Here is a 13,497-nt window from a genome sequence, read left to right on the forward strand (position 1 = left end):
AGAGGACAGAGCCGCAGGGTCGTGTGCTCGGCACCGCGCCAGCAGCCTTCCAGGCCCAGCCACGGCCGTTCATTTGGTGCAGACAGCCCGTCGCCCGTCAGGAGGCGCTCTTCCTGAGGACAGGCTCGGGGGCACGGAACACAGCAGCTGCGCCAGTCGGAGAGGCCCCCTCTAGCACCCCTGCAGCGCCCGGCCAGGCTAGGGGTCCGAGACCTCCTGAGCTGATGCCTGGGAAACTGCGTCTTAGAGGAGGAGTTCGCGGACAGACAGGAGAGCAGAGGGTTCCAGTGGGAGGAAGCAGACCGGCAGGCCTGGCGTGGGAGGCACGGGCACCGCTGGGTGCTCACACTGCCCTCGGCAGACACGGAGGCCGAGGGCAGCGAGGAGACGGGGCTACGGCTTCGCGTCTCCGAGACGTCCCTAAGGGGTTTGTGAAGTATGGCTCCTGCAGGGCTGCTGGCCTTTGCTCCACGGCCGCCTTCCCGTGTCCCCACGCGGCCCTCTCCTTCTGCCGTGCGGCGTCAGCCTTGGACACAGCAGCGTGAACGCACAGCAGCCGTGTTTTACCCGGACGGCGGGCTTTTGTATGTGCCAATCACCTCATCCCCAAGCTGCGTGTTTCACTGGAGCCTGAGGAAGCCACCCCCGGAGAGCGCTGCCCGCCCCGTGGCCCCGCAGCCCCGTCCTCAGCTTGTTAGCAGGGAATCAGACACACCTGTCCACCTTGCAGGCCTTGTACCAGCCGCCATACTCTCCAAACGACGGCCCGTCCTTCTGCTTCCCCTAGAGGACGAGAGGGCGGTGAGCGACCCCGGCAGCCCCGAGCCCGCGGCAGCCCTGGGACGGAACTCACTTTGCACTCCTCCCTCTCCTCCGCGTGCATCCAGATGGGCTTGTTTTCGTCTGAGGGAGAAAAACAACACTGTGAGCTGGAGCGGGACAGCCCGGGAGGAGTGGTCACGCTCCAGGGACTGCAAGGCCCCGGTCGTTCTACGATCCTCCTCAGGGGTGACTTCCCCCGCGTGGACGGGGGCCGTGCCCACGGAGGACCCTGGAGGACAGGACCGCCACGAGCTCGCAGGAGGTGGCCGGCTCGTGCGGCGTGGGGGACAGAAGGTGCGGGAGGAAACGTACCAGACCTGGGAGGTGTCAGCAAACCCAACACCCGTGAGGGTTCCCATCATGAAACTTTTATTTATATGTTTTTATTGGTTTCAGAGAGGAAGGGAGAGAGAGAAGGGAGAAACATCAGTGATGAGAGAGAATCATTGATCAGCGGCCTCCTGCACGCCCCACACTGGGGATGGATCGAGCCCACAACCTGGGCCTGTGCCCTGACAGGGATTGAACCCGGGACCCTTCAGTCTGCTCTATCCATTGAGCCACACCAGCGAGGGCCGTCATGAACCTGAATTTCAATGCTGGAATCGGCACACAGCACTCGGGAGCTTTAAAATCTGTGCAACCACGCAGCCAACAAGCCTAACAACAAGCAGCATCACCCCCTCCAGACGCCAGCGCGCGCCTGGCGAAGGGAAGCAAGTGCCTCGCGTCCCCCGTGGTTCCCGGAGCCACTAGGACCGACAGCATTCCCTCCAGAACGGCCCGAGCGCCCACGATGCTAGGGTGTGGCGGGGCCAGGCCTGGGCTCCCGGAGTCAGGGAGCCGGCAGGCCTGGCCGGTGAAGAACGTGCACTTTGGCAGGTCCCCACCAGCACCGTGAGAACATTCTAGAAAGCATGAATAACTCCAGGGAGGTTTTTCTAGTGTTGGTGCATCTAGGCTGTGCCTGAACCAGGCATGGACTCTGGGGAGGACAGCGTGCAAAGCTGAGGCAGGGGGCCATCACCCCCGGAGCTGAGAGAGGCCGGCTGAGCAGGCGTGTCCACGTGTCACCGGGAGATGAACAAACGTGCCGCGAGCACAGCTGTGCCGCCCCCTCTGAGCGTCTGGAGAATCACTCCTAACAGTCAGTCAGCTCATCTTGGAACTGCCGTGCCCACGTGGGTGTTACCAAGTGCAGGCTGGCATCAGGACTGCCAGGCGCCGGCGGCAGCACCCGCTCAGAACGAGGGCACCTTACCGTCCACAGAACCAAACTCCCGCTCGTGCGCACGCGTGAGGATCTCCTTGTACAGGGTCTCTGCTTGCTTGAACTTCCCTTGCTTCAGGTAGCAGGAGGCCTTGAAGGAAGAGGAGGAGCTCAGCATCCTCCCACGCGAATGCGCACGCGCTCCTCGGGACAGTCCGCTGCGCTGCGTCCCCGCCCACCTACCAGGTTATTCTTGGTCTTGGCCACGTTGGGGTCGTCGGGCCCCAGCTTGGTCTGGTAGATCTCGAGGGCCCTCTGGTAGTAATACTCCACCTCCTCGTACTTGCCCTGGTTCTGGCACAGCAAGGCCAAGTTATTCAACTGCTTGGCCACGTCCGGGTGGTCCTTGCCCAAAACCTGAGAACAAAACACGGCGTCAGCACCTCCGCCCTGGCTCACCACGCCAGGCGCTGCCCCCGTGTCCACACGAGGCCTCCCTTCCAGGCTGCGCTGCTGAGCGGCTCCCGGGCCCGTGATAACAGTAACTCAGCCGGAACGTGGGGGGCTCTTCTGAGGGGGCGGGGAGAGGCTGGTTCCTTTACATGTTTTAGCTTCCTTCATCCTGACAACACAGATTCTACGTGGTGGGAACGTCATGCGCATTTTGAGGAGGAAACGGGCTTTCCTAAAGCCAATGCGACTATGACTGCCAAGTCCTGGAACAGCCCAAACTTGGCCAGCCCGGTCTGACGCCTTCCTATGCAACCAACCTCCCAGGAACGGCCAGGCTTCCGCCCAATGCCGCCCAGCCAGCCCGCCAGCCCGCCCTCACGTGCAGACCCAGGACCCCTGCAATCACCCCAACCCCTTCCCTCAGGTTTCCACCCCCATCGGCACCGCCACTCCCCCCTCCCAGATGCCGACGCTCCTCCCCCACCAGCTGCTCACCCCAGGTCGCTCTCCAGGCCCCTCGGGTGGGACTCCCCCCATCCAATTTAAGGAGACCTCAGCCCAGCCCACCAGTTAGCTCAGAAGCACATGACCTCGTTTTCTTTCTTTGCAGGCATCACTACCTGAAGCTCCCTTACTTATCCAGCTCATCTTTCCTCACAGCTCTCCCCCACTAAAGCGCAGGCCCCAGGGACGCCAGTTCTCCTCCGCATTGCAGCCCCTGCTGGAGGACTCACACTGCAGCAAGCGATTCGATTCGATTCGCTCTCTCAATCTGTGCCTTCACCTAGGCGTCCCAGGAGGCACGCGGCCTCCCCATCCCTTCCCACACTCCTTCCTCTCCTGCTGGGCCCCTGCACGCAGCTACTGCAGGCTCAGCTCAAACCTCCCGCCTGTGGGCAGCGTCCCCAATGCCCCCAGACCCTGGAGGAGCCCCGCTCTCAACGCTCCCGGCTCTAACCCAGAGGCCAGCGAACAGAACCCTGCGTTCCCGGGTCCTGTCTCGCGGCCCGTGCTCTGGGGAAGGGGCTGTGCTCCTGATCTGTTGAGTCACCCACTCCCCCGAGCAGAGGCCCCGCCCTCCGGAGCATTTCCCGAGTGCGTGACCGGAAGGGCAAGCACGTGTGCGCGGATCTGCGAGGCACCGACCAAGCCTGCAATGCCCATTCCGTCCTGTCCTCCGGTTCCAACCCGTCCCGCCGAGCAGGGCCTGCTGTGGACGGACAGGAGGCGGCAGCATGACGTCTCACCGGGGCCGTGAGGACGAGCAGCTCGTTCCCCTTCCCCAGGAAACCAGCTAAGCGTCCCGGCCACCCCCCGCTCGGCTGGCGCTGCGTCTAACCCTGAGCACAGCCCGCCGAGCCGGCTGAAGGCACACACCCGCCCTTCAGCACCATTAGCACCAACGCCGCAGCGGGGAGACGTCCGCTGACCTCATCGACAGCGGAGTCCGTCCCCCGGCCTGGAAAGAACGCTCCCTTTTAAAGCTGCAGAAGCCTATTTGGTGGCTATTCTCTTCCGGGCAGGCACATGCCCGCGGTCGAATGAACGTCCAGTCCCGAGGACACTCCTGGCCCCCGCAGCGGCGAGGGACACGGCCCCGCCCCGCCCTGCACACCCGACTGCAGGGCAGCCGCGTCCCTGAGGGTGGCCCACCTGGCTGGTAAACGGTCAGTGCCCCCCTCAGTGGTCCTCTGTCAAACGGTGAAACCGAAGTCCCCTAAAAGCCCGAACTCACACCGAAACCTACGTGACCCTCTTAGCCACGGCACCCAACGCAGTTAGCTCGCTGAATGAAAGTGAGGTAACTACGCAATTAAGGCGCCCCGCGGGCCGCACCTTCTCTCGGATCTCCAGGGCTCTTTTGCACAGCGGCTCCGCCTCCTTGTACTTCCCTCTCTTGCCGTAAAGCACCGCGAGGTTGTTCAGAGTGGCTGCCACCTGCAACGGGGGGTGGCGAGAGGGTGAGCACGAGCCGCGTGCTCAGGGGTCAGGGACGGCGAGGTCCATCAAAAGCAAGAGCGCGAGTCCCCGGAACAGAGAGCACACAGAGCACCCAATCAGCATCGGGGGTCTTGATTTTTACAAATCTCACAGGCCTGTGTGCCAATGGGAGCGGATGAGGAAAGGACGCCAATTCTGCGGGAGAATTTACACAGGTACATGCGATTCGATTCAGGATCCAGAACTACAGCGCGTGCTCCATTGGGAGGGACGAGTGCGTGCCCGGCCTTGCTGTGCCAGTCCCCGCGGGCGCGGGGCGGGGCGGGCGCGGGCGGAGGCCTACCTGTGCCATCTAGTGGAAAGGCAGCTCACCTTCCCTGCGGGTTCAATGGGACGTGAGTCGGGCGGAGACAGCAGGGAAACCAAGAACCCAGGAGGAGTGGAAGGTGAGGCCCACTCACCGCGGGGTGGTCTTTGCCCAGCGTCTTCTCGCGGATGGCCAAGGCGTCGTTCAGCAGGTTGGCGGCATCCTTGTACTTATTCTGGTCTCTAAAATGAAGCACGTGGCAGTGTTGTCTGCCAGGCGGGCCAGGCGTCACCCCCTCAGCCCTTCCCTTGGCGCTGCGAGCGGGGACGATCACCACTCCACTAGCAAGAGGAGCAGCGGAGGCGCAGAGCAGCGGCGGCTCTGGACAACAGCCTGCCCAGGGCCATGTAGCAGAGAGAAGCTGAACTCCCCTTGAGAACAGGAGCTCCGTGTTCATCCCGAGGGCCACACAGAAACCAACCCCAGGTCTTATATGTACGTGGGTCTCAAAAACTGTTTGTTGAGCCCGGCCTGTGTGGCTCAGTGGTTGAGCGTCGACCTAGGAACCAAGAGGTCTCCGGTTCGATTCCGGGTCAGGGACACATGCCCAGTTTTCGGGCTCGATCCCCAGTAGGGGGCATGCAAGAGGCAGCCAATCAGTAAGTCTCTCTCATCATGGATGTTTCTATCCCTCTCACTCTCTCCCCCCCTCTGGAATCATTAAAAAAAAGGTTTGTTGAATTGGAGAACGTGAAGGGCAGAGGGGGTACTAGCCTGTACACCAAGGCCAGGATGTTGAGCATGGTGGCCACGTCCGGGTGGTCGTGGCCGGAGGTCTTCTCCAGGTCCTCCAGGGCCTGCTTGCACAGGGGCACGGCCACCTCGTAGCGCCCCTGCGAGGCGTACTGGATGACCAGGTTGTGCAGGGTGCGCAGGCGCGCTGGGATCTCATAGCCGCCCTGCTGCGCGGCCGCCGCGGCGCTGCTGTGCTGCTGCTGGACTGCAGAGAGGGTCCGCGTCAGCGGCGCACAGTCCCCAGGCACCGATTCAACTCCCCTCCGGCCTTGGCCCCGGTCGGTCGGCACATGCCCTCCCCCCCCATGGAAACCTGTCCGGCACTCCCTGGACACAACCCCCAACACACACACACACACACACACACCCCGCAACAGGATGCCCTCGGCCCAGGCAGACAGCCCTGGCCTTCCCTCTCCGAAGAACCGGACCCCCGCTGAACTGCTGTGCCTGCCCATGCCGAGGGGCTGGCCTAACTCGGCTGCATCCCAACAAGAGAACTCTGAAACTCTGGGGAAATGCGCGATCCGAGCGTGCACGTGCTCCTGCGAGGCGGCTGCGCCACCAAGATGCCCACGAGTCACCGCAGTCACGTCCCACGCACAGACCACCTCCCTCGGCTGCGTGCGGCATCCAACCCGCCCACGTACTTCCTTGGCCGGGGTCGTCGTCGTCGTTCGGGAAGAGGTCGTCCAGAGGCTCTTTGGTGGAATCGGTGTCTTTGTCCTCCTGGAAACCAACCCAGAACGGCCTCCGCTTACAAGGGCTCTAACACCTCGGCCACAGCCGTTTTAATTAAAACCCTCAGAGCCCGGCCCGCGGGGCTGTGGCTGAGCATCGACCTAGGAACCAGGAGGTCACAGTTCAATTCCTGGTCAGGGCACATGACTGGGGTGCAGGCTCGACCCCTAGTGGGGGGCGTGCAGGAGGCAGCCGATCCATGATTCTCATCATTGATGTCTCTCTCTCTCTCCCCCTCTCCGTTCTTCTCTTAAATCAATACAAATGTATTTTTTAAAAAACCTTAGAAAAGATGGTCCATTTTTTAGACCAAACACAGGATTATCCACTATCTGTCTGGGTTCTGAGGAAGTTCAAACAGAGCAGGGAAACTCTCACTTGAAATAAATCCTACTTGAAAACCACTCAGGTGAACACGTGAAGCGCCACATGGCTGCATGCCGCAGACCTGGGGCGATGTCCCCGCAGGCCGGGAGCACTGGGCCGCCTCCAGCTGCAGAGTGTGACTCAGTGTGAGGGAGGCCTTTGTGGTGGGACTCGTGCCCTAAAAAGAGGAGACACCAGAGCGTGTTCTCTCTCACCCCCACCCCACCCCGTGAGGACCCAGCGAGCAGGTCGCTGTCTGCAAGCCAGGAAGAGAGTCCTCACCAGACACGTCCTGCGTGTGCCCGATCTCGGGCTCCAGCCTCCAGGACGGGAGAAGTGTCTGTGGTCCGAGCCACCCCGGCGGCGGTATTTTGTGTGGCAGCCCGAGCTGACACTGGGTAATGTTTGTTTGCTTAGGACGAGGGTTCAGACTGAAGACACACGTGTGGGACACACTGGTCACAGATTATGTAGTGAACAGGCCCAGTACCAGGTGGGCAATGAAAAATGGGAGCTCAAAAAAATAAAAAATAATAAAATAAAATAAAAGTGGGCGCTCAAATGCAGGGCAGACTCAGGACGGGCCTGGGCAGGAAGGACGGACTGGGACGGGGAACAAGGGCTGCGTGCAGGGAAGAACCTGCAGCCGGCCTGTCTCAGCTTTACCCCTGAACTGCGGCCGAGGCTCAGATGGCGGCCTCAGAACCCACAAGGACAAGTGTCTGCTTCTTTAACCACGAGCCCACCGCAGCTGTTACGGTGGCTGCGCTCGCTGCGACACGCACTACAGGCACGTGAGGCGCTGACGGGGGGGACACTGGGTAAAGGGCAGGTGGGATTCTCTTTCCATCTTTTCAACTCTTCTGTGAATCTAAAATCTAAAAGGGGTGTGTTTCCTTTAAGTTACCTGAATCAGAAGTAATACTGGATGAAAAATAGTCCAGACTGGGATCAACATCCACAGACAGAAAAAGGGGGAAGCTGAGCTCCTTGGAGAACCGCAACATGCCGGACACCGCAAGGAGAGCGGGCAGGGCCTCGAGGGAGCAGAAGGCAGCGGGAGAGCCACGTGTCCTGGGGCAGGGCAGGCTCCGCAGGGAAAGTCAGGCCCACAGCACCATCCGCCCGTCAGCCCGACTCTGGTCAGGGCCCGGACGGTGGCTGTGGGCCTGGAGTCCAGCGCATGGCGGACATGGGCGCCAGACCGCAGCCGGGCAGACCCGTCACAGGCAAGGCTGCCTCTGCCGTGGACCTGGTAGTTACAATATTCTTACATTCCTGACCCTTCCTCTAAACACACATGCAAAGAATACGGCAAAGAGAGCTTCTATGGCCCTGGCCGGGTGGTCCAGTGGTTGGAGCATCATCCCTTGCACTGAAGGGTCAGGGTCGTGGACTTGATTCCTGGTTAAGGCACATACCCAGGTTGTGGGTTCAATCCCGTCAGGGCACACATGTGAGGCAAAAGATGAATGTTTCTCTCTCCCTCTCTCCCTTCTCCCCCTGCCCCAGAATCAATGAAAACATATCCTTGGGTGAGAATGAAAAGAAAAAGGCCCTGGCCAGTGTGGCTGTTGGCTAGGTGTCGTCCTGTGCACCAAAGGGTTGCTAGTTCGATTCCTGGTCAGGGCGCATGCCCATGTTGTGGGCTGGATCCCTGGTGGGGGATGTGTGGGAGGTGGCTGATCAATGTTTTGCTCTCACATCAATGTTTCTCTCTCTCTCCCTCTCCCTTCCTCTCTCAAGAAAAAAAAACAAAACTAAAAAGAAGTTCAAAAACAAAATTAAAAAATTTTAAAAAGAGAATGACTATGACTTGCCTAGGGACTCAGTCCCAGGACCGCAACCCGCGATCTTGCTCAGTGCATCCCTGGAGGGGAGACCCTGGCCCCTGAGCTGCAGCCCCTCGCACATCCCATGGGACAACCAGCACCACGCTCCTCCGGAGCCACTCACAGACGGAGAGATGTCGTCGTCGTATTGTTTTAGCTGATTCATGAACTCCAGGTGTTTCTTCTCCTCCTCCAGCTGGGCCACGGCCTGCTCGCTCTTCTGCAGCTTCTGCTGCGTGTTGGCCAGCTCATCCCGCAGCCACTGGTTCTCCTGGCACAGGCGGCGGACCTGCGCACGCAGCTTCTGCTTCTCCGACTCCACGGCGTTCAGGTGGTTGGACAGGGCCATCATGACCTGCAGACAGGGCACGGGCTGCGGCAGAGGTCCCAGCCCCGCCTCCCTCCACCCGGCCCCGTGCTGCGGCTTCCACCTGCAACTCGTCCCCAAGCACGATGTGCACCGTGCCAGGACTCCCGTGTCCACCTCGGTCACAGGCCACACACGGGACACGCAGGAGTAGCACGTGCCCAGAACATGTACAGAAAATAGACATGTGCTTTGTTTGAGAGCATCTCAAGTGGACTAGCAATGGACGCACAGCTACTCTTCTGATAAAAATGCATTTTTTACTTTCCATCAGGTCGGCTCCAACGCAATTTCTCGCGACCGTGCCCCCACGTGACACTGTGTGCCTGACGCAGAAGTGTGCCGAGTGTGGTCACTCTGGGAGGGGCTGGGCGGCGGAGGGGAAGGGAGGGCAGGCAGATCTTCCAGGTGCCACGGGAAGGGAAGGCATCTTTGCCGCGGGCATCACGGGTCAGGGGCGCTGGCGCTCTCCTGAGCACCGTCAGTCCTAGCGAGGGGCTGCCCAGGACGGTGCCTGCGGGCCCTGAGCAGCGTCGGGGACGGAGCGGCTGCGCGCCCCTGGCAACGGAGCCCAAGAGAAAGCTGGGTCCTGGCCTCGGGCTGTGCTCTTCAGACCTGCCACCTGCCCTGCCCTCTTCCTTACCCTCCTCAGTGTGAGAGCTGAAATCCAGAGGCGAGCTTTTTCTTCCTTCCTAACCAACATCTGCCAAACTAAAGAGGAAGCTCATGTTCACATCACTTTTCAACAACAGAACTGGCAACACAATGGCTTCGCAGCAACTGAACAAGTTCACGTTCTTTCCCTGGCGCCGAGCAGGGTCAGGGGGAAGGGCCCCGCGAGGGCGAGGGCGGCATGGTGTGGAGGGAGCGCCTCCACGGCAGCAGGAGCCGGTGAGCGGCAGCGCAGCTGCTCCAGTCCCACCAACAGGAAGAAAGCCAGGAAGTGCCCAGTTTTACCTAAAGTGTGTGGGCAAAGCCCAGTTAGGGGCGAGGGGCACGGCACGCTCCTGTCTCCCGTCTACGCCGGCACGACAGAACCAAGGCTGGTCAGATGTACACAGCCCTGTCTGGGGCCGCAGAGGCCAGCAGCTGCCGGCCGACAGCCAGGCTCCCTCCTTCCTGCTAGAGCCTGGCACTGTACGGGGCAAGATGGCACTCCCAGCCTCCCCCACGTGGCGTGGCCACGGAGCGTCCCGCAGCGAGGGGAACAGGGCGCTCTGCGAGCTCTAGGAAGCAAGGCGGCGCCCTTCCTGCCTCCTGGCGGGCGCTAGAGCGGGGCGGGGCCCTGGCTGCCTGGGGGCTGTCCTGGTCCGGGAGACAGGCAGGGCCTGGGGTCCCTGGTGACCGGCAGCCGCGGACCCTGGCTGGGACAGTACTCTGGGCTGGTTTTACAGTCTATGCGATGTAAGCCACTGTTTCTGTTTTCTGATGTGTGCAGCCAAATCCAGTCCCAAAGGACACGTTGGCCCTGCTTTTTAAAATGTAGACATGCCCTAATCAGCTGTCATGTATGTAACACGCATAACCAACCCTCTGTGACTCTATAAGGACCTTCATTCTGGTTAGTGAGGGCCATGAGCCCGCCCGCCCGCTCTGCCATGCCGCAGCCCGTGCTTCTACCTGCGCCTCGCTCAGGCCCAGCTCCAGCATCTCCAGGGACTTGCGGATCATGTTGGACTTCTCCTCCACCAGGTTGCTCTCGTCATCCTTCTTCAGACACTTCAGCGTCTCGAGCAGGCTCTGCAGGATGGAGTTGTGCTCGTTCTTGAGCGCCTCCAGCCCCTGGATCACTTGCTTTGTCTTGGAAATGATCTCGTCCTGCGTGAGCTTCTCCAGCCTGTCCTCCTTCACGTACACCATCGTGGACATGTTGTCATACATTCTGGAACGGAAGACAAAAATCAGGCCTCTCGCCGAGGTCCAATGTACATTACATACCTAAGAAGATACTGTGCGAAGACTGTAAATTAATATCTTTGTAGGCGAATACCAAGTCTGTGTATCTGATTTAATCTTCTATACTGGTTCTGCTTTTCCCTGGCAGATCAGTTTAATTACTTTCCTGGCTTATGACTGAATTTTTTAATGGAAAGAATGGCAGCAACAGAAACTAATGCCAAAGATTACAAGCAACAAAACACCCCAATGGCACTTCCCAAACACACAGCCTCAGTGAACACAATGTTCTCGGAGCGTCTGCAAGTCTTATTTTTCCTGACGGAATGCAGGAGGGGAGTGGGTCCTCTGCTTGTTGACCAGGTGCCCTGAGGCGCTCAGGCTGGAAGAAGGCGCCAGCAGAGGAGCTCGGAGCACTGCGGGGGGGGAAGGGCCGAGCCTCGGAGCCCAGGCAGGTGGGTGACAAGAGGTGGCTCACTCGGCTGGGTGTCAGCCCATGCACCGGAAGCTCGCTGGTTCAATTCCTGGTCAGGGCACACGCCCAGGTTGCGGGTTCAGTCCCCAATCAGGGTGCATATAGGGGAGAAAATCGATCAATGTTTCTCTCTCACATCGATGTTTCTCTCTCTCTTCCTTCCTCTCTCTCTAAAATAAATTTTTTTTAAAAAATTCAGGAGCGGAGGAGGGTGGCTGGGGGGGGCGCGACACGCCCCCTGGGGTAGAGCAGCCCCGGGCAGGGCAGGTGTGAAACCGGGCAGTGAGAGAAGGAAGGGAGGGGAGGGGCACTGAACCAGTGGCAGCAACGCAGCAATGCCTGCTGCGCCCGAGCGAGCCCTCCCCCGCCGGCCCTGTGCAGGGCTGTGCCCGGGAACTGCCAGCACGCAGGGCGAAGACCGCGGAGAGAGGAGAGGGATGAGCTGAGGTGGGAGGCCTGTGGGGTGGCTTCCTCAGAACCGCGGGTGCCTGCCCAGCCTCACCTCCGAGACACAAGCTCCACTGAAGGCGGCTGCCTGGCCGGCAGCTCGGCTCCGCTGGTTCGAGTCATCCTGATAGGCCTAGGCTGCAGGCACACACAAGGGCACATACAAGGGCACCCATGACTGCACGGACGGGTGAAATGAGTCCACGCTTCTCTCCTTTCCTCCTCCTCCTCTCTCTCTGTCTCTCTCTAAAATCAGTAATTTTTTCAAAGGCAGGGCCGTTTGGGAGGCCTTACTGAGCTCACGGCTCTCAAGGGCACTGCCAGCCCCAGGAGAGCAGGGCCTCGAGTGTCCTGTCCTGCGCGACCCTCTCGGACTGTCACGCGGTCACTGCTAAGCGCACGCGCGCCGGCCGACGGAGGCCTGGTGTCCAGTGAACAGGACTCAGCGGTGCCCAGAGGGAGGAGGAAGCGAAGCCAGGCGCCCTCCCCACCGCCGGCAGCGACCTTCTCAGCACAGTTCCCAAGTGATGCCGCCTTAGCTCCTTCCCCACTCGCAGAGCAGGGCTGCCTAGGTGAGGCCTGACCAGGGCTGCCTCAGGGACACGCAGGCGCAGAGGGCAGGCTGATAGCACGCACTCCACTCCGAGAGCGAAAGGCACAGCGACAGACCTCCGTGGGGGGGCCGAGGGGGGGAGGGGAGACGGACTTGGGCAGAAGAGGAACAGAATCTACGCTCTCGCCGCCCTGCTGTGAGTCTGGCCACACAACGAGTGCGCGTGCGCACGGGGCACACACGCCTGTGCCTCTCATAGCTCACCAACAAGAACACAGAGAAACACCTGGCCGGGCTGTCTGGAGGGCAGGCAAAGGAACCCTTCCACCCTCACACACAGGAAGAGGTGACACGTCTGCCACATTCAGACAGACCAACCTAACACCCAGACGAGCACAGCAACGCTGACCCGCTGACGCCTTACCAGGGAAAGCTTCAAGCACGACTGCCAGCTTCTCCCGCCCGCCCGCCTTGGAGACTACTCTGTCCCACGGGGACCAGGTCACCGTCATGGATGATCCCACGTCCCATCCTCCACCTGATCACTCATAAGCGTCCCCTCACACAATCAAACACTAATTAGCAGGTGATACAATTTTCAACAATCTGACAAATTTTACTTACCACAACCGTCCTCCTCTCTCAAAAATTAACAAAAAGAGAGCAAAGGCCAGAGAAGGAAAGAGCATCCCCTGGGTCACTTTATCATGCTGTGTGACTTATATATCCCTTTTTTTATTTTACTGATTTTTAAAGAGAGCGAGAGGAAGGGGGAGAGGGGAGGACATCGATTTGGTGCTCCACTTGTGTATGCATTCACTGGTTGTTTCTTGTGTGTGCCCTGATCAGGGGTCAAACCTGCATCCCTGGCGCATCGGGACGACTCTAACCCACTGAGCGGCCTGGCCCGGGCCCTTACATACCAACTTTTCAAGAGAGGATGTGGATGCAGAGAGGACAGCCGAGGAAGAAACGGCTATGCTGCCCGCTCTTGCCTGGGAAGTGTACTTCCTACAGACACAGCCAAGGGAAGTGGAGAAAGCAGGGTGGGCCATGGCGTCCGAGACGCTTTTCCAAGAGGCGCCGAGCTGCACAGTGGGAAGCCCTGCAGCCAGCAGCCCGCCACCTCTGCACACCGCCCCGGCCCGGCCCCCTCTGCACACCGCCACGGCCCGGCCCCCTCTGCACACCGCCACGGCCGCCACCTCTGCACACCGCCCCGGCCCGGCCCCCTCTGCACACCGCCCCGGCCCGGCCCCCTCTGCACACCGCCCCGGCCCGGCCCCCTCTGC

At 60.5% G+C, this 13,497-nt stretch overlaps 1 protein-coding gene across 12 annotated transcripts in view; it reads right to left on the minus strand.

The window, feature by feature from the left end:
* KLC1 (kinesin light chain 1) overlaps window positions 1–13,497 on the minus strand; it is a 42,301-nt gene that overhangs the window by 17,707 nt on the left and 11,097 nt on the right. For all 12 annotated transcript variants that reach the window (XR_008556023.1, XR_008556024.1, XR_008556022.1 and 9 more), the window contains exons 2-11: window positions 10,455–10,716; window positions 8,592–8,822; window positions 6,179–6,257; window positions 5,508–5,733; window positions 4,888–4,975; window positions 4,322–4,423; window positions 2,276–2,449; window positions 2,084–2,183; window positions 854–903; window positions 716–783 (exon numbers count right to left, since the gene is read on the minus strand). Coding sequence is in view for 9 of the 12 variants with exons in the window: in XM_054715702.1 (XP_054571677.1) it covers window positions 716–783; window positions 854–903; window positions 2,084–2,183; window positions 2,276–2,449; window positions 4,322–4,423; window positions 4,888–4,975; window positions 5,508–5,733; window positions 6,179–6,257; window positions 8,592–8,822; window positions 10,455–10,715 (1,379 nt within the window). In the remaining 3 variants the exon portion in view is untranslated. The remainder of the gene's footprint in view (window positions 1–715; window positions 784–853; window positions 904–2,083; window positions 2,184–2,275; window positions 2,450–4,321; window positions 4,424–4,887; window positions 4,976–5,507; window positions 5,734–6,178; window positions 6,258–8,591; window positions 8,823–10,454; window positions 10,717–13,497) is intronic.

The sequence above is a fragment of the Eptesicus fuscus genome, chromosome 5 (genome assembly GCF_027574615.1).
Source record: "Eptesicus fuscus isolate TK198812 chromosome 5, DD_ASM_mEF_20220401, whole genome shotgun sequence".
Classification (NCBI taxonomy): domain Eukaryota; kingdom Metazoa; phylum Chordata; class Mammalia; order Chiroptera; family Vespertilionidae; genus Eptesicus; species Eptesicus fuscus.